Here is a 23,200-nt window from a genome sequence, read left to right on the forward strand (position 1 = left end):
GTGAAGTGACGTGGCGACGCGGTGACGACTTCCTGTCAGACGGTCGTAGATTTTCAAAATATGTGGATGAATTGGACGTCCATAAAGTATAATAGTCTATACATTACAAGTTAACTTAAAGTACAAACGTAATATCAGAAAAAAATAAATAAATAAATAAATCACAATGCATACGAGCCGCTTATATTATTATCAGTTACATTGAAGTCATTTTTCAAGTAATAATACACGTTTCCCAGTTTCAGCTTCTCAGATGATAGTAAAATCAATAATATTAATAATAGTTTTGGATCGTGAGAAAAATCAAACAATTTGAATATATAATCTTCAGCTTTAGGGAAATTGTGATGGACAGATTCCTCCTTTTTCCCCTGACATTTTACAGACAATCGATTACTCAAGCAAAACAATCAGCTGACGTTTGAATTAGTTTTTAATAATTTCCATCTAATTCTACTTCTTCTTACAATATCAGAGTTTATTTCTATGTTATTTCTAGCGACTGTTTCCTTTAAGTATTATCGTTTTATGATTATTACATATAGGGGAATAATAAGCATGTCCATGTCATTAGCAGAACAAAAACATATATTTTCTTTATATTTTAAAGACGCTGTGATCAATGAACCGTACACAAGTGGCCATATGCATATCTGCAGTGTAGTTCCGCCTTCGGCCACTGGGGTGTGACAGCAAGTTCATCAACAGTTCCTTTGCACTTTCCAGTGGCAAAGAAGAAGTTTCAGATTTTTGGGGGGTGAGGGGCTGGCCCTCTTTTTGTGTGTGTGTTCCGCTGGAGAATCCTGCTTGAGCGGTGGAGCAGGAGCACAACACGCAAGACAAGACATCCCGACGCCGCGAACAACCGGGCCGAACCGCGGCGCAGCGAAGGAGCCACACCGGCCGGTCAGATCTCCGGACGTGGACGGTGTAGCCCTCCGGCTCTCCCATCACTACCTCCGCAGGGTCAACGGACACACAAGGCAGCTACCCGCCGTTAGCCTCCACTCCTCTGCGGGGTCTGGAGTGTTCTGGTGGTAGGGGCCGTGGGGTGGGGGGGCACACCGAGAAAGTAAGGAGCCTACACGCCGAGAGGAGGGGGCTGGAAGTCTGCGACGCGTCCAGCCTGAAGGGGCCGGCGCTTTGGCCACAGCACCCCGGACAAGCTAGCTTGTACCCGCGCAGCTAAGTGAATGGGATGGAGCCGGGACCGTCTGGCGCTGGTAGGATCATTTACTTTGTTTTTATCGCTGTTATCAGTTCGGATAGCCGAGTTATGGCCTTAGCGAAGGGGGTGTAAGAAGGAGGCTTGGTGTGAACCCATCAACGTTTATCACAAGAGTGGGAGATGGAGGGGGAGATGGAGGGGGTCTCTTGCTAGTATTTCTCCAGATTTATAGCTATGGACGAGCCCCTGGTAGTATCCTGGGGGGGCATGGAGGTCGTGGGAATCTGGGTGAGGAGATGAGGTGAAGCCCGCCTTCAAGCAGCAGCAGCATCTGGCTGCACCGACCCCCCCCCCCCCCCCCCCCCCCTGACAGGGTCTGGTTGCTCACACCGTCCAGGGGTGTCCAAGGATGTGTTTAACACCTTTCTACACATCACACACTCAGGGACTCACATCTGCACGACACAGATGCATCACTTATTTACGTTGAACCAACAGAAATGAATCCTGGATTGTGAGATCTGGGCTGGTTTTAGTGAACTGAACCCGAGTCTAGACTGGGAGGCGTGTGCAGTGAGGGATGCAGCTGTGTGAGGGATTCTTCACTTGCTTATCAGTGACGGTGATCATCTGTATTTAGTACCTCGGATGGCTGGAGGCAGCCTACTAAAGCACAAACTAGGTAGTGTTTGTGTTAATGCCAAGGTCTGAAGTCCACGTATTGTTGAAAATCCTGAACCCTGGCATCTATAATCCAGCCTTGACTCTGTCTGGTACTTTCAGAAGGCATGGTTTATACACTGAATGCTGTCTCTTTTATTTAAGGAGATCTGAACCGTCTTTAGGATTCTTTATTTGGGAAAAGTAGGCCAGGGATTGAGATTACGTTGTCAATCCGGACGCTGAACCCGCAAATTCAGTTGAATAGGCTTGTTTTTATTTTTTTCGGATGGGTGGGGGGGAAGGGTCCCCGGGGAGTCTGCTATTGTGTTTGAAGTGTGATTATTCAATGTGCTGTTTTCCAAGATTGAGCTGATTGCCATGTTTAGCTTGTGGTCATCAGCCAATTATTCAGAGAGCCAAATTCTTTGGCCAAAACAATTGATGCATAATTGGCTGTTCGCCCCCCCCCCCCGATGAGAGAAAGGGGGTCTCCTCGTAAAAAAATCCAAATGCTGTTCCCAATTTTTACATTTTTAAAGGCTCATTTCGTTTATGATGGATTTTTTCGATTATGTTTATGTTTATTGACAAACTCAAATTGAATTATCTCAAAGCTACGTACTGAACTCAGAATGTAAAAAAGAAAAGTAATCCAACATGCTCGGAAGATGTGCCTAAAAAATTACTCCAAAGGATGCAAACCAATGTACACATTGCCCTAGATATGACTTTAAAGTCGTCGTTTCCCACGAGACGTGGGCTTATTGCGTGTTACGTCATCGCAGACGGTAAGTTGAGAGCGTCTTGGTGTTGTGATGCAGCACCAAAAGCCCCACCGCCCGGGAAAGGCTGCTATTGTCTTGGGATATGTGAAAGCGCCGGCTTCGCTTCTCACCATCTGCCTTCACTGGCACGAAGGGGGCGAAGTGTGTGTCATTGTGTGAGCGCGCAAACCATCACAACTCACCCCAGACACACACACACACACACACACACACACACACACACACACACACACACACAGGAGTGTGCACGGTCAACACATGTCTGGTGTCTGTTGCTGTTTGTCAGATGTGTTTTAGTGAAGTGGATTACAGACGTGGAGCATCCTTCTGTCTTTTATGGCTAATGTTGGGCTTGCTGTCAGTTTGTCATATTCCTGAAGGCTCACTGTGAATATGATTGAGAGGTTCCACCAGAGGATTTCCAGGGGAGCTATTTAAAGACGGGCTTTTCTAGTTTTGGGATACACATGCAGCACAGTGCAGGACCAAAAAGGCCACGGTCTCTTCATCATGACCACGGCGACACCCTGCCTCCTCCCATCGCCTCCGACACACACACACACACACACACACACACACACACACACACACACACACACACACACACACACACACACACACGGGGCCCCCTCTACATTCCCAGCCTCACCATGGAGACACCACGGCAACACAGCATTGTCATGGATATCAGGGGACCTGTGTGTGCGTGTGTGTGTGTGCGTGTGTGTGTGTGTGTGTGTGTGTGTGTGTGTGTGGGGCAGCTGGGGTCTTTGTTGTGGTGGAGGAGGGCTGTTCTCTGGGGACCCAGAGGTTAAAGCACTGGGGCCCTCTCAGGCAGGAGTCACAGCTAGCCCCGCATCCAGCACCCCGTACAGAACCCCTCCCCTCGGTTTGAGACCTCCTGACTGGCTCAGACTTGTTTTTGAGATGTGATGCTGAGACTGATGGTCACCAATCAGTACCTGTTACTTGTTCTACCAGTGAAATGCTAAGTGTGTAACAAGTGCATGTTATAATCATCAAAAATCTAATTGCTACCTAAATAATAATGTATTCCTTTTCCTTCCCTGCCATCATCTTTCTATCATCCCTTTCCCTCCCTTGTCCAACCTCATTTGACCTACTCTGGTTGTTCCTCCTCCTTATTCCATGTAAAACATCCTCCTCCACCACCCTTAATTTGACCACTTATGTAACATACCTTTATCCCTTTCCTTGGCTCCAAATCCACATTTTACTGTTTAACTGTTCCACTCTCATTGTTTCCCTCTTCCCCCTCTGTCTTCCTGCCACCCTGACGCCCACCTATCGTGTCCTCTTGGCCCCTGCCTACGCTTCCTTCCCGACCGATGCCACATTTCCCCCCTTCCTTTGCCACCTTCATCATTCTTTATCTTGGCTTGTTCTTGTTCCGTTGGTGCCGTTGCTCTGCGCGCTTCCACTTTCCTCATTCCTCCCCTTCCTCCCCCCTCCCCACCTGTCCTCGTGGTTGGCTCCATTCCTCCCCCGTCTCCCAGTGCCCATGGGGGCCTTTCCCCCACCCCTGCAGCAGGTGTTCCATGCCCCCCGCCGGCCAGGCATGGGTACCGTGGGCAAGCCCATCAAGCTGCTGGCCAACTACTTTGAGGTGGAGATCCCAAAGATGGACGTCTACCACTATGAGGTGGACATTAAGCCCGACAAGTGCCCGCGGAGAGTCAACAGGTAAAACGGACGTGGCCACACCTCCAATCTGATCAGTCTTTTCTGTCTCTTCTACGTCTTGTTTGGGACGTCCCACATTAAACTGGAAGACCCACACGTATAAGCAGTTATTTCTTACCTTGTGGCAGCAAGGCTGGGAAGTCGACAAGCAGCCGAAACGTCTGCAGGGTGGAACAGTTTGAAAATTGGATAACGAAAGCCCAACGGTCCATTTTAATGACTGTGTTGCCAGTCTTTCACAGGCAGCATCAACAGCTACTTTCAACTTGAACAATGCAACTGGGATTGAAATGTCAGTATTTGTGATTCAATCATGTTTACAGGTTGAGTGCCATGTTTCTGTCTGGGGAAATAAAAAGAGAAATAAACCTGTTGCAGCTTAAATGGAGCTTTTACACTCAAATGAGCCTTTTATCTGGGGAGGCCAAACTGCTGAACAAGTGCATGTTTTAGGATGGCCCGTCTTTGAAAAATAAACTACAACTTCAAATTAAGGTAAACTGTATGTCCACTTTAAACACGAGATGTCGATGTCTTGACCTCTTGACCTCTTGGCACAGAAACTGACATTTTACCATTTTTGCCCGATCATAATATTAGACTTATAAATTTACATCTAACAGTTAAACATTCATTTTTATTTGCACTGTAATCTTAAGTGGGCCATTTATATTTCACTTTACTGTTTGACATATAACATCTGATTTTAACTGGGTACTTATACATAGAAATACTTGCTAATTTGTGGACACACCAGTAAACAACTGTAATGTCAAACGGTATAGTTGTACTGGAATGTAGTTATTTTTGGATAGGAAACAATTTGTCAATGCCCATTGGGTTTTTTTGCTCTAGAAACACTGATTTCCTGTAACTGGTTAAAAGTCATGCATTTACTATGGTTTGGCCTGTGAATGTATATTTTACTGTAAAAGGTTGGCGACCCCTGCCTGACATCCACGCTTCAATGAGCATTATGTTTGCACCATGCAGCTCTGTTATGCAGGAAAACAAAAATGTTTTGGCCTAAGTGGATATTTAGTCATAAATGATTCAAATTGGAGGCCAAAAACCTGAACCTAGGTACCTGCTTTTTATATTTCCAGACATATTTTCGAAACATCAGATTACATTATAGTGTCTGATAAAATCCTGAATAGTGTGACTCCTCATCACCTTGAAGAGCAAAGCGTGGCAGGAGATGCAGGTCCATATGTCCATGCATCTGTGCAGCGTCAGGAAATCATTAATGCATGCATGGCTCTCAGTATGCATGGCTGTAGCATCACGTAGGAAGCCGGCTCCTCCTGCAGTAGCTGTGTCCGAGCCACTGGACCGGGCAGATGGTGGAGTCTAACTTCACTGAACCTTTCACCTTGGCTGGTGTTTATGCTGCAGGCATCCCATCGTTTGCTGTCGGGTGCAGGTTAAATCAAAATGTGTCAAAATCTAGATGAAGTCACTGATATGTGACAGGCTCCAAATATTTTATCAGGTAGAGTAAACATTCTGTAAGAGGCTTTCCAATCAACTGCATGATTAGATAAAGGAACACAACAGGCATCTTGCAGTTAACATGAAGTTAGAATGGATTATTACAACAAACACATCAATTCATATATATTACATTTATGGTGAAGAGACAGCCTTCTCAGGGCAGCACAGATTGCTGTGTTACTTGCTACATGCTCGCAACCTGCCGTGGTCATCATTTGTCACATTTATGACTTTAATCCAAGCAACAAACAGAACATGAATATAAATGACACAATTCCGAGGGGAATGTGCTGGATGATGTTTGTCATGGCTCTTCAGAGAGGGAAAAAGAGAGGCTTGTCTGCCTTTGAGGGGGAATGGCATCACGCCACACAATGCATATGTTTCATCATCATAGCTCCGTTAGATCCAAAGAATTTACCCCTCTGTGAAGTCACAAATGCCATTTCCCCTCCGACTCACAGACTAACATCGCAGTGTCACACTGTGAGGTAGCTGTCAGCGGATCTGATTGGCTGTCATGTTCCAGAGTTAGAGTCGGGTATCGGGGACAGGCTAGGCTAGCTTTCTTGGCACTCGTCCAGTCCTTTGGCTCTCAGGTTTACTGGCCCGGTGTGGCTGACTGATAGCCGTGGCCCTTTGGAGGAATCATCAATGGTCATTTCAAGAGATGGGCTGTGAAATGGAGATCTAAGGAAACCTTGATAGAAGGTTTTTTTGGTATTTGAAGCAAAAAGTTATTATTCAAATGTGGGGTAGCTGTTATTTTGACAACTTGAATAATAACTACGAATTTGCATATTTCCCTCAAGGTCAATTCATTATTTTCCTTACAACTTGAAAAAAGGAGAACTTGACCTCATTTATTTTTCTCTATTAAAACAGCCCCGTTTTAACACTAGCAGCCTCATATAGGAGCACTGATTTGTTCAAATCCTCAGCTGAAAGGTGAGAGCACTTTAGGGAAGTCCTCAAGCTTTGTTTGCATCAGCGATGTGAACAGAAACAAACACATCAGATCAATAACTTTGTAATTGAGCAATTGTTTGCTGAGAAACTCAGATATTCTAAAGAAGAATCCCTCAAAAGTGTTGCTTCTCCAACTTCCAGAGAGTGTCTCTTTTAGTTTCACGGTTTCGGGACAAAGGTTCTCAGAAGGCATGCAAAGGTCAAGCCCTTTGACCTTCCTTCTTTTCAGAGCTGCTCCTCGTCCCCCACACTTGTATGAAGGCCAAGGCACCGTGCATTGAAAGGTGGCCCCCGTCCACTCCCTCACTCTTTTTGTCCTCGCCTCTCCCCCTGTGACCATGAGATATTGCAGCCCAACAGCTGCATCCTGCTTGATCAATATTCTATCATCTTGAAAGGTGCCCCTCCCCCGCCGATCACCATAGAGCATCCTGATCAGGCTGCTTGGATTGGCGGAGCAGGTTCTCTTTCTTGTTGCTGGTGTGTTAATCCCACACTGTGTTTGTGTCCTGCAGGGAGGTGGTGGAATACATGGTGCAACACTTCAAGCCCCAGCTCTTTGGCGACAGGAAGCCAGTGTACGACGGCAAGAAGAACATCTACACGGTGCTAGCGCTTCCTATTGGGAGTGAGAAGGTAGATGTTTGCAGTGGCTTTGCTTTTGCGGTTACCCAATGCTATTATCGCTGACTAATTTCTCCTCAGGGATCAACAAAGTCCATCTGAAGGCCTGCTTTGAACAGAGGCTATTTCTCCAGGGGCCCAAGGGTTCTGTAAAATCACTGTTTTCTGTCCACCCCAGTGTTCATAACGATGAACACTATCTGGTTGTAGGTTTCTAGTTTGAATGTGAACGTGAAGACATCGTGTGCTGCTAAGAAGATCGATAGCATTCTGGCATGTCTGGTGAAAATAAGCCCACAGCCAGTTAGTGTAGCTCAGCAGAAACACTGGAAACGGGGAAATAGCAAGTCTCCACTGGTTGCCTGGCAACGTCACAGCGATGCCAAGTCTGTGGGAAATCACTGCTCCTGCCCAAGAAATAGTCCATCAGCACACAACCCCTTCTACAACCACCAAGATCCCCCAGCTCCCAGTCTTTATGCTAAGCTAACAGGCTGTAGCTTAATATTTACACACAAAGAGCTGTATTGATTTTCTCATCCAACTCCCGGCAAGAAAGCAAATAAATGTACGTCAGCTGTAACGATTTCTTTCATGATTCAGACTTTTATGGTGATATGAAAACTTCATGTCACGATGATCGTGGCCAAAATAACTGAGATTCACGATATTATCCCCATAATCCTCGAAATATGCTTTAAGTGGCTCTAAATCTTTATATTTACCTCATATTTATTTCACTTAGAACACGCATCTTTTTTTCAGTGAGCATCCTTTTTATTGAAAAACAAATAATCAAACAATCTTAAATAAGGTAATTATGAATCTTAAGGTCAGCATAAATAAACAGTAAATACATTTTAAAAATAGTTTTATTATTACATGATGCTACCTGTATTTTTTAAACTGGACTCTAATTTTTACAAGCTGTACCGTAACGGCAAGCTATACAACTCTTTAAATGATGATATTTACGATTATCCCACTAATTAAAATACATCTTGATTTACTTATTGTGAGTGTTTTTTTAAATCCAGATCTGCAATAAACCCTTACATCGTCCCGTCCTGAACTATGACATACAGCTGTGTCATAGAGGCAAGTCATTAGGAACGGAAACAAAAACAGGCTGTAAACTGGCTTCTAGTAAGCAAAGTGTTTTTGAACCCTCTGTATCGTCTACATCCTGGTCATTTCTTGCTAATAGCCTGTTTTGACCTCTGCTCTCTCCGTCCTCTATTTCTCCAGGTGGATTTTGAGGTTACCATCCCAGGTGAGGGCAAAGACCGAATCTTCAAGGTGTCCATCCGTTGGCTGGCCAAAGTGTCATGGCGCCTGCTGCAGGAGACTCTGGTCAGCGGTCGGCTGCAGGTCCCCCTGGACTCGGTTCAAGCTCTGGATGTGGCCATGCGCCACCTGGCCTCTATGAGGTACACAGCTGGAGCCCTTTCTCTGCTAGTTCCACCCAGACAGGGGAAATTATTATTATATTTGCACCTCTTAAAAGTTGAACCGTTTTGCCAAGTTGACAGAATTACTGTTCAGCCAAGCAAGATGAAGTGGGTTGTTGTTCCCATCATAGCTGCAGGGGTCAGAGTCACTAAACAAAGGCTGTTAGCTGAGACCTGTGTGAATGTGTCCACTGAACAATGCAGGGAATAACAATCATCTTCAAGTCACAGTTTGAGAAAAAGCTGTCGGTTTAGTGATCATGTTTCTTTGTCCGTTTCAGATGAATATACTTTTCCTTGTAGCTGCAATTTTGGTGTTTTTACATAGACATACATGCAGATTTCTTGTTATTTTTTAATGATTCCACAAGTTCTCCAACTTCCTACATGAGACAACAGTTTTAATGCATATGGATTCTTGCTGAGGTCATGCTTTGACTCTTTCCCCCCCCTCCACTTAGGTACACGCCAGTTGGTCGTTCATTTTTCTCCCCACCTGAAGGATACTACCACCCACTGGGCGGGGGGAGGGAAGTCTGGTTTGGCTTCCACCAGTCTGTGCGCCCCGCCATGTGGAAGATGATGCTGAACATCGATGGTGAGTCACTGATGTGACTGAGTGTGTCCAGGCAGTCGGTGAACTCATAGTTTTTACTGACATTGCATGACATGACATGCAGAAACAGTGCGTCATAAATGGTGAAAAGTAACATTTACTCTGAGAGCAGAGTGAATTTGCACTACCAATCGTTATACGATCTCTATGATATCATAAATAAAGGTTTCTATTGGCTGCTTGAACATTAATGCGGCTCTATATATGTCTTAAATGGTGACGTAAAGTTACCTGCATCCATGCACCTTTTGTAAAGTTCCTCTTCTCTGACCTGCATGGCTTTTTGCTGCTCTCTGTCTCCCTCTAGTGTCCGCCACGGCCTTCTACAAAGCCCAGCCTGTAATCGAGTTCATGTGTGAAGTTTTGGACATCCGCAATATCGACGAGCAGCCGAAGACACTCACCGACTCCCAAAGGGTCCGCTTCACCAAGGAGATTAAAGGTGGGTTACAAGGTAGTACCACCCAAACTCACCCACGCACCTTTAATGGACATTCTTTTTAATAGTTCACTTTGAATTATCATGCCTGTCCTTCACACCACGTTATTGTTCTCCTGCCCAGGCCTGAAGGTGGAGGTGACTCACTGTGGCCAAATGAAGAGGAAGTATCGCGTATGCAACGTCACCCGACGACCTGCCAGCCACCAAACGTGAGTACGCATCACCAAAACCTCCCACTGCTCATCCCGACACACACGCATACCAGCACATTATTTCCCACCAAATGGTGACATTTTCTAAGGAACGCATCTCAGGAACTATGAATTCCCCATCACACATTCCTGTTTGTTTACTTGTGAGGAACCATGAACATAAGGCAAAGTAGGGCAGCAGATGATGAGAAGGTTTGAAATGCATTTTTAACACATGTAGAAACAACAACACAAAGGCATCCTGTTGTTGTCGACTGTTGCATGATTCTGATGGTCGTAACGAATGAATGAACGGAGTCTAATAAAGAGTGTTTTATGGTTAAAACGGTGGATCTTTTTGCTTATGTGGTGTCTTTGTTCACCCTTTGTCATTCCCTGGCCCTCTGTCTCTCTTTGTCTGACTCAGTTTTTGGCATCTGGAACTCTCTTAGAGGAACTATATTTATCTTGAGCCCCTGTCCCAACGGTCTGATTTCCTCAGAAGGTTCCTGATGCCCATGGGATGTTGCTTCATTGGAAACCCCTCGCTATATAGCAGCAAACGTGACTCTTTATAAACAAGTGTGTTGAGTGGTGAAATCATATTCGGTAAAGTGGAACGGAAAGTAATTGCTAATCCCAACATTTTAAGGCTGTTGATCAAAATGAACAACTTTAATATGTCCCTTTGGAGTTCCATTAGATGTGATTGTTATTATGAGTCAGCCAATCAGCAGCTGGCCAGTGAAGCGTTACGATGACGGTGACATTCGTCACCGATGAGCCACACTTAGTTGTGAACACTCATTACAAGCAAAGGCAACTTCTTCATCTGTTGAACCGGCTCATACAGCACTTCATGTTTCTTGTCTTTTCAATCAGTTTCCCCCTCCAGCTCGAAAGTGGGCAGACAGTAGAATGTACAGTGGCCCAGTACTTCAAGCAGAAGTACAACCTGCAGCTAAAATACCCCCACCTACCCTGTCTACAGGTGGGGCAGGAGCAGAAGCACACCTACCTGCCTCTGGAGGTGAGGAAGTGTGACACTGAGTTTATTGGCTCAACCTGTGAAATGATAAAGAGTTTTCATATGAAGCAACACTTAAAAACATTCCAGGATTAGTGGATGTGAGTCACCAATATTTCCACTCTGGTTCCACTCCTTCCAGGTGTGTAACATTGTAGCCGGTCAACGATGCATCAAGAAGCTGACCGATAATCAGACCTCCACTATGATCAAAGCCACAGCTCGCTCTGCCCCGGACAGGCAGGAGGAGATCAGCAGGCTGGTGAGTTGTAGACACATCTGGTGGGTGGAGGCCACAAAACCGAGAAAAAAGAGTTTATGTGAATGTATGACTCTGATTTATAGCGCAGCAGACTGAGACATAAGATGTGCTTTTACTCTCCACAGATGAAGAATGCTAACTTCAACCTGGACCCGTACATCCAGGAGTTTGGGATCAAGGTGAAGGATGACATGGCTGAGGTGACGGGCAGGGTGCTTCCAGCTCCTATCCTGCAGTACGGAGGACGGGTAACGCATGGTTCATCTATCTGAAATACGTGATGATGAGAGAGGCTGGAAGTCAGAGGCACTGCTTCACATAATCATGCAGTAGGTCTGACCTGATTTGGTGTAAACGTTTTCCTCCTCGGGTCGTCTGCAGAACCGTGCCATAGCAACCCCCAACCAGGGAGTGTGGGACATGAGGGGGAAGCAGTTTTATAACGGCATCGAGATCAAAGTGTGGGCGATCGCCTGCTTTGCCCCCCAGAAACAGTGCAGAGAAGAGGTGCTCAAGTAAGTGAACAGTGGAAACACATTCTGTTTTACATTTAATAGTGGTACGTCTTTAGATCCCTGCACCAGAACAAATGTGCACCACCACCCCCATACTTCCCCTGTGTGATATCTCAAACAGTCATTTATTCCTTTATGGTATATAAACAATACAGTACGACGCAAAGCAACAGTAAAGTATGAAAAACCTTGCTGAACTTTGTCTCAATCGCTCTGGTTTCCTTTCAGGAACTTCACCGACCAGCTACGTAAGATCTCCAAGGATGCTGGGATGCCCATCCAGGGTCAGCCATGTTTCTGTAAATACGCCCAGGGAGCGGACAGCGTGGAGCCCATGTTCAGACACCTGAAGAACACCTACTCCGGACTGCAGCTCATCATCGTCATCCTGCCGGGAAAGACTCCCGTCTACGGTAGGCTGTGTGGAAGCACAATCTGTTGAGACGGAACAAAAGCTGTTACCTCCGTCCGTTCGCATCACCGTGTTCTTCTTGTCCCGTTTATAAAAACCCTTTCAGCCGAGGTAAAGCGCGTGGGCGACACCCTGTTGGGCATGGCCACGCAGTGCGTCCAGGTGAAGAACGTGGTGAAGACGTCGCCTCAGACCCTCTCCAACCTCTGCCTCAAGATCAACGTGAAGCTGGGAGGCATCAACAACATCCTGGTGCCTCACCAACGGTGAGCCTTTTGTGAGGGCTGCTTCTCAATTAGCTGTAGGAGGACAAGAGGACTGTCTTCTGTAACTTAAATAAACAGGTGTTTGACCCTTGTGTAGATCATTCATACCAGACTATTGCCACCAGGTCCATACAAGACCCAGGACTGTAATATTTCCATAGATAAATTAGTATTAAAACATAGGAAAACCTAGCCCTCCTGCGATATTCACACCTACATGTTTTGTACTGTTTTGGTCTCCTCTATCAACAATTTAGACATTATGATTTAAGTATTAAGCTGGTGTAATTTGCATCTCCTCCTCCGTTTGCACTCGCAGGTCAGCGGTGTTTCAGCAGCCGGTTATCTTCCTGGGAGCAGACGTGACGCACCCCCCTGCTGGAGATGGCAAGAAGCCCTCCATTACTGCTGTAAGTCTCAGATGGAACGCCTCCATTCAACCACACTCGTTGACCTCGAACACAATCTCAGGAAAAGGGAAGGGAATGAGCGGCTGCAGGTCACGCAAAGGCAGGCCGCTCATGTGGGGGCGGACCGGTTGTGCTTTCGGCTCTGGTGACTTCTGATGGGCATGTTTTCATTAATACATGTTATTCAGAAAAGTAATGGTTACTTGATTAATCAACACAAAAGATGCATACTTCTTGTTCTGTTTGAATACAACCCTAAAGCTGCCACAAAGAGGAATAAGAGGAAGAGAAAACGCCTTTAGATCCTGATTTCTTGTTGGAGAAACATCTCGACTTTCTAGTTTAAGAGAAGCCTATTTCTCTAACTTCAACACAGTCATGGGTTGTTTTAAGTAGAATAGTGGCCATTATAAGAGAAAATGGCAGTTGGCTGCTACTTGTTATAGATTCCAACGAGTCAAAGTAATTTATGTCTACATTTCACAGAACGGATATGCATGAATGTCTGGCAGGCTCTGTCCGCCGCTGCTGTTGTGCTCAGATCGGACATAAGGAACTATATCTGGTGTAGTAAATAGTATTTAAGCATCATGGATGGTTGCCAACATATTTTTTAAATCCTTTTCAATGCATACAAGCTTTTTTGGTATCTATTTATAAGCTATATAAAGTGAAATAATCAAAATAATTGCCACAGTTTAGTGGTTTCCTGACGGTGAAGTTGGCAGGGACCTTTTTATAGGCAAATATAAAAAAATAACAAGATTATGTAAATAATGCAAATGACCTCAAGATGTCATAGAAAAGCAAACGCACACGGTCGTTGGTTGCTAGGTGACAGCGGCACCGGGTGACCCTGGTGCACGGCGATGCTGGTAGAAGAAGGATCCCACATAAAAGGTTTATTTGAAGCAGAAGAGCTTTATCACCTTTTTAATCGTTGACACAGACAAACGGCCAATCACACTTTACGTCCAGCTCATATTGGGATTGAGTTACTATACATTTGACTGGGGAGTTACATAAATGCACAGTAGAAATGGGCAAATGCTATTATGTTTTGTTTGTGTGTTGGATAGGTGGATGAAGTCATCACCTTTAGCTCTGGTCACTTGGGATGGGGATTTGTCATTCATTTGGGGATTTTCATTAACATATCATTAGTTACAGCTCTAATTTACAGCTTTAATAAGCATTGTGCACTCTCAGGCAGTTCATTACAATTAACCAGCGCTTTAGCCCGAAGAACTGTCTCAGTGCTTTGTTTTTGTCCCTTTTCTGATTCATCAAATTAGCGGTAAATGCCCTGCTTTGAGTGCTGTCTGCAGCCCATCTGACTTTTAGTCTGAACCGGGACACACGATAAATGAGGCGCAACGTAGGAAAGCAAAGAAGGAAGAGAGGAATCGTAAGTGAGGGATAACGGGGAAACAAATGGCTCATCTCTGACTCACGTTCAAACAGGAAATGACGTCAAGCCTTGATCGCTCCCCCTGACCTCAGCTCAGCTCTGGTTGGCTGCGGTGTTGCCTAGCAATTATGAGAAACGCTGGAGTCACACAGGGAGAGGAGAGGGGTCCGTCTCGTTCCTCCCGACTGTGGAGAACATTGGTTAGAAATGGTGATTGTAGTGCGGCGGATGAATTCTGAGGGAAGACAAATAAAAGATTGGTGAAGAGCCTCTAACACTTCCCACTGGCGACCTCTAGGGGATGCTAACGTACGATTGTTTGGTTTTGTTTCTTCATCATACATTTGATGGATGCCTTCATGCAAAGCACCTTTATAATAATCACGACCAACGCTGTCACTTCCTGATCCCGTCTCCTCCAGGTGGTAGGCAGTATGGATGCTCATCCCAGCAGATACTGTGCCACAGTGAGAGTCCAGAGGCCCAGGCAGGAGATCATCGAAGACCTGTCTTACATGGTGCGTGAACTGTTGATCCAGTTCTACAAGTCGACCCGGTTCAAGCCCACCAGGATCATCTTCTACAGAGATGGGGTTCCTGAGGGACAGTTGCCTCAGGTAATATAGCGTTATAGTTGAAACTGATGCCTAACATACTAGACTGCAACATTAAATAGTCATATATTATTTGATATTGCTGAAATAGATTTTTGTCAGGCTGTCTTTGCATTTTTCTAGAGATTGATTGTGCTTATAAATGTTGCAGATCCTCCACTACGAGCTCCTGGCCATTCGAGACGCGTGCATCAAGTTGGAGAAGGACTACCAGCCCGGCATCACCTACATCGTGGTGCAGAAACGCCACCACACACGCCTCTTCTGTGCCGACAAGTCTGAAAGGGTGCACTTTCTATTTTCTTGGACAAACTAAATCTGCTCTCTGTTCACAGTTACTTGTTTTCATTTGTTAATCATAAATATGTTGTGTGTGTGTTTTTTTTATAGATTGGGAAGAGTGGGAATATTCCTGCAGGGACTACAGTGGACACCAGCATCACTCATCCTTTTGAGTTTGACTTCTACCTGTGCAGCCACGCAGGCATACAGGTGATTTGACAGATGTTTTAAACCATTATATCGGCTTTTTCAAGGTGTTTTATATGTTCATCTCATTGTTATTGCCTTCTCTCCGTCTGCAGGGTACCAGCCGGCCGTCTCATTACTACGTCTTATGGGATGACAATCGCTTCACGGCTGACGAGTTGCAGATTCTAACCTACCAGTTGTGCCACACGTACGTGCGCTGTACCCGCTCCGTCTCCATCCCCGCGCCAGCCTACTACGCCCGTCTCGTGGCCTTCCGTGCCCGCTACCATCTGGTGGACAAAGAGCATGACAGGTTGGTGTGGTTCTGGAACATGATAGCTTGTGATTGGTTGACATTGGAACATCTTCAGAAGATTAGCTCGCCACCTTCTCTAGATGCCGCTAAAAGTTGCAGATTGAATGATGAATAGATGTATAAGATGAATAATGATATTATTGGTTGAATCTGTGATGCAATAACAATATTAGTTTCTGAACAAAACCGTATGTTTTAAGTATATTTGGATGATTATCTGGATACTATCGTGAATCACGGTGACTGTAAGGGATGAGGTTCAGCTCAGGGTGAAGTTAAACGACTCACTCTGTCTGGGTTCATTTGGCAATATTGATCCACTTGATGCACATTATAACGCTAATTACACAGCTACTTACTAAGGAGATCAATCATTTGACTCAAAATATTGATTTGAAAATAATGTTATTCATTTTTAAATGTTTTTATTGCTTTCATCCATGCCCAGGGATCAGAACCATGCCCTGTATATTCACAGCAGCGGTCTGCTATAAATAAATCACAGAACCCCATAATGCCGTAATTGACCAATCAGATTCAAGCATTCAGCCAAGCCGTGTAATTAATTCCGGTAATCCCATATGAAGTGTCACTGATCTTTGTTCTGCACCGTCTCTCCCCGTCACGTCTCTGCAGCGGCGAGGGCAGCCATGTGTCCGGTCAGAGTAACGGCCGGGACCCTCAGGCGTTGGCCAAGGCTGTTCAGATCCACCACGACACTCTGAGGACCATGTACTTCGCCTGAGCTCCACCCACCATCGCCAACCATCGACCCCTCCCGCCTCATTTCTACCTGAGTGGGTAACAGCCCACCACCACCACCTCATCCCCATCCCTTATTCCCAATGACTGCCCACCACATCCTCCACAGACCTGCCAGTCATTCACCCAAACCCTGCAAACACAAGTAACTCACCTGTAACACACAGGCAGACTCTACAGCCTCATGCACTCAAACGGTTATGAATATTATTATTATTATTATCATTGTTTGTTTTTACTTTACCAGGACTGTTGCTCTTTTTATGTTGAATTTCTTTTAAAAACGTGGGTATCATTATGTCGTTGTATTGTACGCCACCTTCACACTCCTGTGCATGTGAGTATGCAAAACGGAGGGGAGGAAAAAAACAAAAAGAAATCACAACAAATGTTTTTTTAACTGCCACCACGATGCTGCCTCTTCACCCATCCGAATGCCGGATACCAGTGTTCCTAGCCCCGTAGTATGGGGATCCTCCAGAGGGTGGTACTGGGCACGCACACTTACATGTATCGTTTTATTCTTGTCATGAACTACATTCATGTTTTTGATGTTTTTGAATAATGTTCTATTTTTTAAACTGCCTTGAGGAGTCTGAGGTATGGTACATTAGCACTTAGTGTTAGCATGTAGGTGCCACCAGTCCTGCACATAAGAGTTTGTTAGTCCACGTGAGACCAGCCTCTGGTCTTTCTATTAGCAGAGACAGAAAGAGCAGGTGTAGCATATCCTAGATCCAGGAGAGAAGTCCTGCCGCTCTCTGCTGGTTGCTGAGTCCCTTAGAGATTTAGCCTATAGAGGCAAGTTTAGCGTAACCATAGCGGGACCATTTGCATAGTGTGTATCAAATATACTTGCACCCCATGCACCTAAACCAGCATTATTAACCAGCCAAAAGTGATGCCAACCAATGGAAAAGGGGCACTTAAACCGGAAGAGAACCTTTCGTTCCTGTATGCGTTGCTCTTTTAGTATTTATGAGGCACTTTTTTAATTTACTTATTGTTTTACTTCAAAAAACGGTGAGACTCGTCTGTCCTGAGGCTTGACACAGGCTCGTTTGAAGGTTTCATGCCTGCATAACTTTCAGAACAAATAGGTAACAAAGGCAATAGGTGAGGTCGACTCTCCTCTGTAGATTTGAACGCAGACAAATATCTGCGATCACTTAAGTGCTGCAAAGCTGAACTTGCGTCAGCAATTGACCTTGCTCCGATCATTCTGCACATTCCAATATGCATCAGTGGAGATGCACTCTGAACTTTCCCCACACGCACACTTCTTTGCGTACCTGTACACACACACATTTTTACACGAAGCTCTTCCCTCTGCAGGCATTTACAACTCATAGCCTAAAGAAGCACACACACATATCCACCCTCCGTCTCTTTCTTGGCATGTAGAGACCAACCTCTTCAAATGCACTTGTCCCCTTATTTCCCCTCCAAGCCACCCTCTCCATCATCACGGTCTCACTTTTACCACCACACACCTGCAGCATCCCCTGCCCCAAATCCCCTAGCTTGTGTTAGCCAATCCCCATTGGTGCTCTGTGTGCATGGGCGGCACAGATAGGGGATGCTTCGTTGGACAGGGTGGGCCCCTATTTCTTCTACTTAAAATGCCCTGCCTTTACATCTAGTCACTTTTTAGATTTCTGAAAAAAAAATGCATGTAATTATTTTTTATGACTGGATATTCTGAGCCACCTTATTTTGTTTTCCTTAGAGGTAGGAGCCTTTGCGCTTTCCGCTGCCTGTCAGTCATTTTGCCTCGATTGTGTAATGGTTATAAAGACTAGTATTTTATTTGTCATTATTATTATTGATATTGTGACTAGAGTCAGAGTGTATCCTCAAGAGGGCACTGTGGAGACGGTCTCGAAATTCCACCTCAGTTGCCCTTAAAGCGCCTCAACTCTTGTCTGATGGTCAGAGTCCCTTTGAGCTGAAAGGGATCAAAAGTTACGAGTTTTTGAATTATCAGTTTATCAAGTTGCATAGTCAAAATGCATTTGTACACCGTTTTACTGATCCGTCAATGTGTCCAAGGTGATTTGTATATATACATATATAATATTAACCTGTTATGTATTTTGGCTCACCAGTTGCCAGGCCTTTCACAGTTGGGGCCAGTGTTGTACCCCTCATTCTGTGCTGAAATGGGGGAAAAAATGAAAAGAAAAGAAAAATCAGTCTTGGGGCATTTCCCAGTATCACTGAAACCAGATGCAGTTCTTCACTCACTGAAGCCACAAAGCACCTTGCAAAGAGGAGGGGGGACAGCGACGAAGTGGAAATGGAAATCACCCTGGAAAACATCATGCGGACACACGGGAGCGTCCACTCCTCTCACACAGCCTCACTGTCTGACGAAGCAATATTGAAGCCACTGATCAAGAACAGTCCTTGTCATAGCACTTCCCATAGATTTGAATGAAAGGACATGAACGCATATTCCTTTGGCTCTGTATGTGATAGTAATGGGAACTCTGTTGGGGTGGGTTATTTTTTAAAGAAAATAAAATTGTTTTTTATTAGCTCTGGTTCTTTTACTTATGTGTTACTGTATTGTTTGCCTGGTTTTGTTATAGATAGACAGACAGACATGTATTGGTCCCACAGTGGTTTACAGCAGCAAAAGATCATGCAAATAACACAAGCATCAATAGCAGATGCAAAATACAATAATAGACTATGTACACAGTATAAAACAAATTAACAGCTAAAAACTAAATCTAAACTCAAAGTAATGATCAAGTCGTAACGTAAAATCAGATGATTTTTTTTTACATTATAGTAGAGGAGATGAAGTCCTACACTGTCTTATTACGAACCCATTAATGTCTAATTTATGGTGTATTTAATTAAACCATATTAAGTCCATCCATAGTAGTGAAAACGTTACCTTTGGGTGAGGGCGGGGCTGGAGCCTCTGACGTAGGGTTACCTTTGGGTGGGGGCGGGGCTGGAGCCTGTGACGTGTGTTGACACCGAGCCCACCTCTTCCTGTCGGTGTCAGAAAACTTCTCCATATTTAGCTGCTGGCTCGCCGGAGCCCCGAACCAGGCACTCATCGGCGGACGCTTCCCCGGCGTTGACAGCTCTGCTTAGCCACCGGGACAGCCGCTGCGGAAGACGACGTTGCCGGGGCAACAAGGGGCCGTTTTTCTAACGCGATAAAAGTAGCCGTCGTCCGCCCAGAATCCCAACTATCCAACCCAGCGAGACGTCTTAGCTAACTTACTGGAGCTAAAGCCTCCCCGACACGGATTCACGTAAACTCTCTGGTGGGTCATCGTTCGGTGTGAATTAATTTGGACTCGGCGACCTCCGGTGTTCGAGATTAACTGGTGGCTGAATTAACTGGTGATATTCTTTATACTAGGCAGATGTTTGGGAGGCGTGTCCTTCTGAGGACCCCTTGTTGACTATCCAGGAAATAAACATTTGATCGCTTCTTGTCTTTATCACGTTCATGTGTCGGTGTGTTTGGAAACATTACGGTCCGCTGTAACATTATAACCGTTCGCCAGCCCGTCGGTGAGCTGCCGCTGTCAGGACTCTCCTAGCAGGACTAGCGAATGAGACAGTAGGTGACTGTCCCGATGCCTGTTCAATACACTGCTAACGTTAATAAATCTGTTGAAATGTGTTCTTGTCGTCAGTCTCATATGTTTAATCACACATGGTTAGTAAACTGCTGTCCAGACGGCCCGATAGCTGGTTCTGCTTTAACCCACCCTGCAGGAGAAGCAGTTTCCAGCCCGCTCAGAGCGGTGAGGAGACTGTGGTCAACTGTGGTCTGCTCAGATTAACCTGTGATACAACATCTGCTACCTACCTGAGCGCTCTGCTCAGCTTTCTGCTCAGCTTTCTGCTCGGTCTAGACAGAACCGCTTGGTACCATCAGACATCTGGGCTGTGGAAATATGTTGTGTGGCGACAGAAAAGAAACAAAGACATGTTTGGCGGAGTTCAACGCGGCACATGTGAACACGACTTGGCTGTCAAGTAGCGTCAAGACCCGCAGATACCAGCGCACTGACCTGTGTGGACCTGCTCTGTCATATAAACACTTCCAAATAAAACATGATGCAGCTAAATGTGAGTTTACACACTGTAGTCATGCAGCACACTGCCAGAACTACAATCAGTCATTACTGTAGCAGAAGGAGACACAATGGATCAGTAACAATTCAGAATCACTTTTATTGTCCAAGTATATGTAGACATACACTAAAAATACAAGGCAGTAGCATGTCCTTAATGTACAGAAATGTGACAGACATATCTCATCTGCCAGTTGAGGTGTGTTCCTGTCCTGTTTGAATCCAAACCAGACTGAATTAGTCTGTATGTGGAGTCTGTTCTAATGTTCTTCCAGACTGGACTATTGCAGTGTGGAATGGGATCAGCAGCTCCGGAGGCAGGTTGGACCTCCAGAAGTAGCCAACACGGGTCTGTAGCTTCCTTATAATTTTCAATCAAAGTACACACGCAGGACAAAAATAGTTAAGGTCTGCTGGGGGACTTCCAACGCAACTTGTGTGGTACCACAGACTGCATGTGGTACACTCAATCTGAAAGGGAAAGAGATAGATGTTTAAATATCGACAAACATTTATCCTGATACTAGGGTTAATTCTTAGCTGTGGGCCTGTATGTGGAGTCTGTTCTTATGTTCTTCCAGCAGTTCCAGTGCCTCCAAAAAGTGCAGACATGCAAGTTAGGTGAATTAAAGTAGACATTTTCAATATCTGTTCAATTGTGACTGTTCACCCGGTGATGTTGAGGTGACCCATCCAAAGTGCATCCCAGTCTTCCAGCCAAACTCTGGGCAGGATATGAATTAAACTTCTTACCCAGTCGTCAATGTCAGCTCCCGAGCTGAGCTCCCCACAAGCTCGGCACAGCTGGGATAGGTCATCTGTTAAGGGGGGAAAAGCCATTAATGTAGTGCAGTGCCAGTATGGACACATTTCAGTGTAGCTGGTACAATCCTGAATACCTGAATTTTCCACCAGAGCCTGTGCCATGTTAAGCCGTAGTGTCGCCACCCCCTCCTGGTCCACACGATACTGCACAGTTTCATTTAGAAGTATCTGCTCTGCAAGCTAAAGTGATAACAGGGAGTACAATTCTGAAGGGGTTCCAATTATGTCAGAACATGCATGATCAAATTGTTACCTTGCACACAAAGACTCCACATGAGGACCCATCAGTCTGTCTTGGATGCTCTATGGTCGAGCATGTCCACCTTCCTACAGCGGGTCGTTTTTTGCGAACCAGTGCCCTGCACACAGAACGATTACAGTTTGGCAAGTGTATCATGAGCCCCAAAGAGATCATTTCCAATTAAAGATCAGCTGAATGGTGAAAAGGCTTCGTGTTGCTACCTAAAGACCAGCCAGTTGGCATTTAATTCACCTTGTTACATCTTTGCAGTGATTTATGTGTTCTGCAGAGGCCCCAAATGGGTCCAGGTACAAGGACCTCATCTCCTTCAGATACATGATCTATGGAGAGGCAAACAAGATGACAGCCAAGCCTTCATACATCAGATGGTCTCATAGTTTCATCTACATCTGTTAACTTTAAGATTACTTACAATGAGTGTCCAGTGTCCACCGTGACAAACCGCTCCAGCTGCCACAGCATACTTTAAGAGGTCCAGCTTACCAAAAAAGTACATAAAAACAAACATTATGCATGTACTGTGGAGGGAAACTGACAGACAAAGAGACTCACCGATCTTAAACTGCCTGTATTTCTTCCTTGCCAGAGTGAGGTCATGAGATACGAATCGATGATGAGTGCCCCAGCTCTCTGGCCCACCATCATCAAATACGCATTTATGATCTATGAGAATAATAATTAGTCGTGACAATGTGAAAGACAAATATCAGGCCAATATAAATGTACCTCTCCCTCCAGCAGCTTTCCTGGGGCCAAGACCAGCAGATCTTCAGAGAACAATTTGTATGGGCCGATCTTGGACCACAGCGTCTTCCTCTTCCTCCCACTCCATATGTCTCTGATCACTGTAAACATAGCAATACCAGTCATTTGTGAAATTCATATTTTATATGTACTTTGTCAGGTTACTGACAAGTTTCTGCAGGATTACAGTCATCCTGTGCCTTGCTGGATGAAGGTGGTCTTGCTGGCAGGGCACTGGATGTGGTTGGCATCTCACGGTCTTGTGGACCAGCCAGAGGAGAAGGATCCAACACCTTTTTTAATTTGGCAGGGATCCTCTCCTCTGGCTGGAAGTAATGTGTCAGGAGGTCTATATTCGACATAAGTTTGGCCTTCCCCTTTTCAGAGGCCAGGACCACATTTTTCCCCTCGAGTTCCATGATCCGGTATGGACCCATCATGTCACTCTCCATCTTGCCCCCTTTCCGTTGCTCCCGTCTGATGTTCTTTTTAAGAACTACATCTCCAATTTTGAACTGGTCATCTTGGCCCCTTTCGCGCTTTCTCCTTCTCACCATTTCCTGGCTTTTTGCGATGTTGGTCCTGACCTCTCTGTACGTGTCCTGCTGCATTTTTAGTCCTTCTGGAAGCTCCTCTTTTGTGACCAGCCTTTCTACTTTCTCTTCGGTTACCTGGCACAAA

General features: G+C 45.3%; 1 protein-coding gene across 2 annotated transcripts; it reads left to right on the forward strand.

The window, feature by feature from the left end:
• Positions 1 to 745: 745 nt before the first annotated feature.
• Positions 746 to 19,118, forward strand: ago1 (argonaute RISC component 1). 2 transcript variants are annotated; one of them, XM_084026778.1, is made up of 19 exons: positions 746 to 1,223; positions 4,134 to 4,320; positions 7,302 to 7,422; positions 8,659 to 8,840; positions 9,323 to 9,459; positions 9,785 to 9,931; positions 10,041 to 10,128; positions 10,993 to 11,140; positions 11,280 to 11,399; positions 11,525 to 11,647; positions 11,781 to 11,914; positions 12,143 to 12,327; positions 12,433 to 12,592; positions 12,912 to 13,002; positions 14,836 to 15,030; positions 15,179 to 15,313; positions 15,418 to 15,519; positions 15,612 to 15,811; positions 16,451 to 19,118. In XM_084026778.1, exons 1-19 carry the CDS (start codon positions 1,199 to 1,201, stop codon positions 16,557 to 16,559), a joined length of 2,589 nt encoding a protein of 862 aa, XP_083882904.1. In that variant the 5' UTR covers positions 746 to 1,198; the 3' UTR covers positions 16,560 to 19,118. The 2 variants fall into 2 exon arrangements, with proteins under 2 accessions (XP_083882904.1, XP_083882905.1); XM_084026779.1 differs by having other exon boundaries at positions 9,785 to 9,919.
• The last annotated feature ends 4,082 nt before the right edge of the window (positions 19,119 to 23,200 follow it).

This window comes from Eutrigla gurnardus (genome assembly GCF_963514095.1).
Source record: "Eutrigla gurnardus genome assembly, chromosome: 14".
Classification (NCBI taxonomy): domain Eukaryota; kingdom Metazoa; phylum Chordata; class Actinopteri; order Perciformes; family Triglidae; genus Eutrigla; species Eutrigla gurnardus.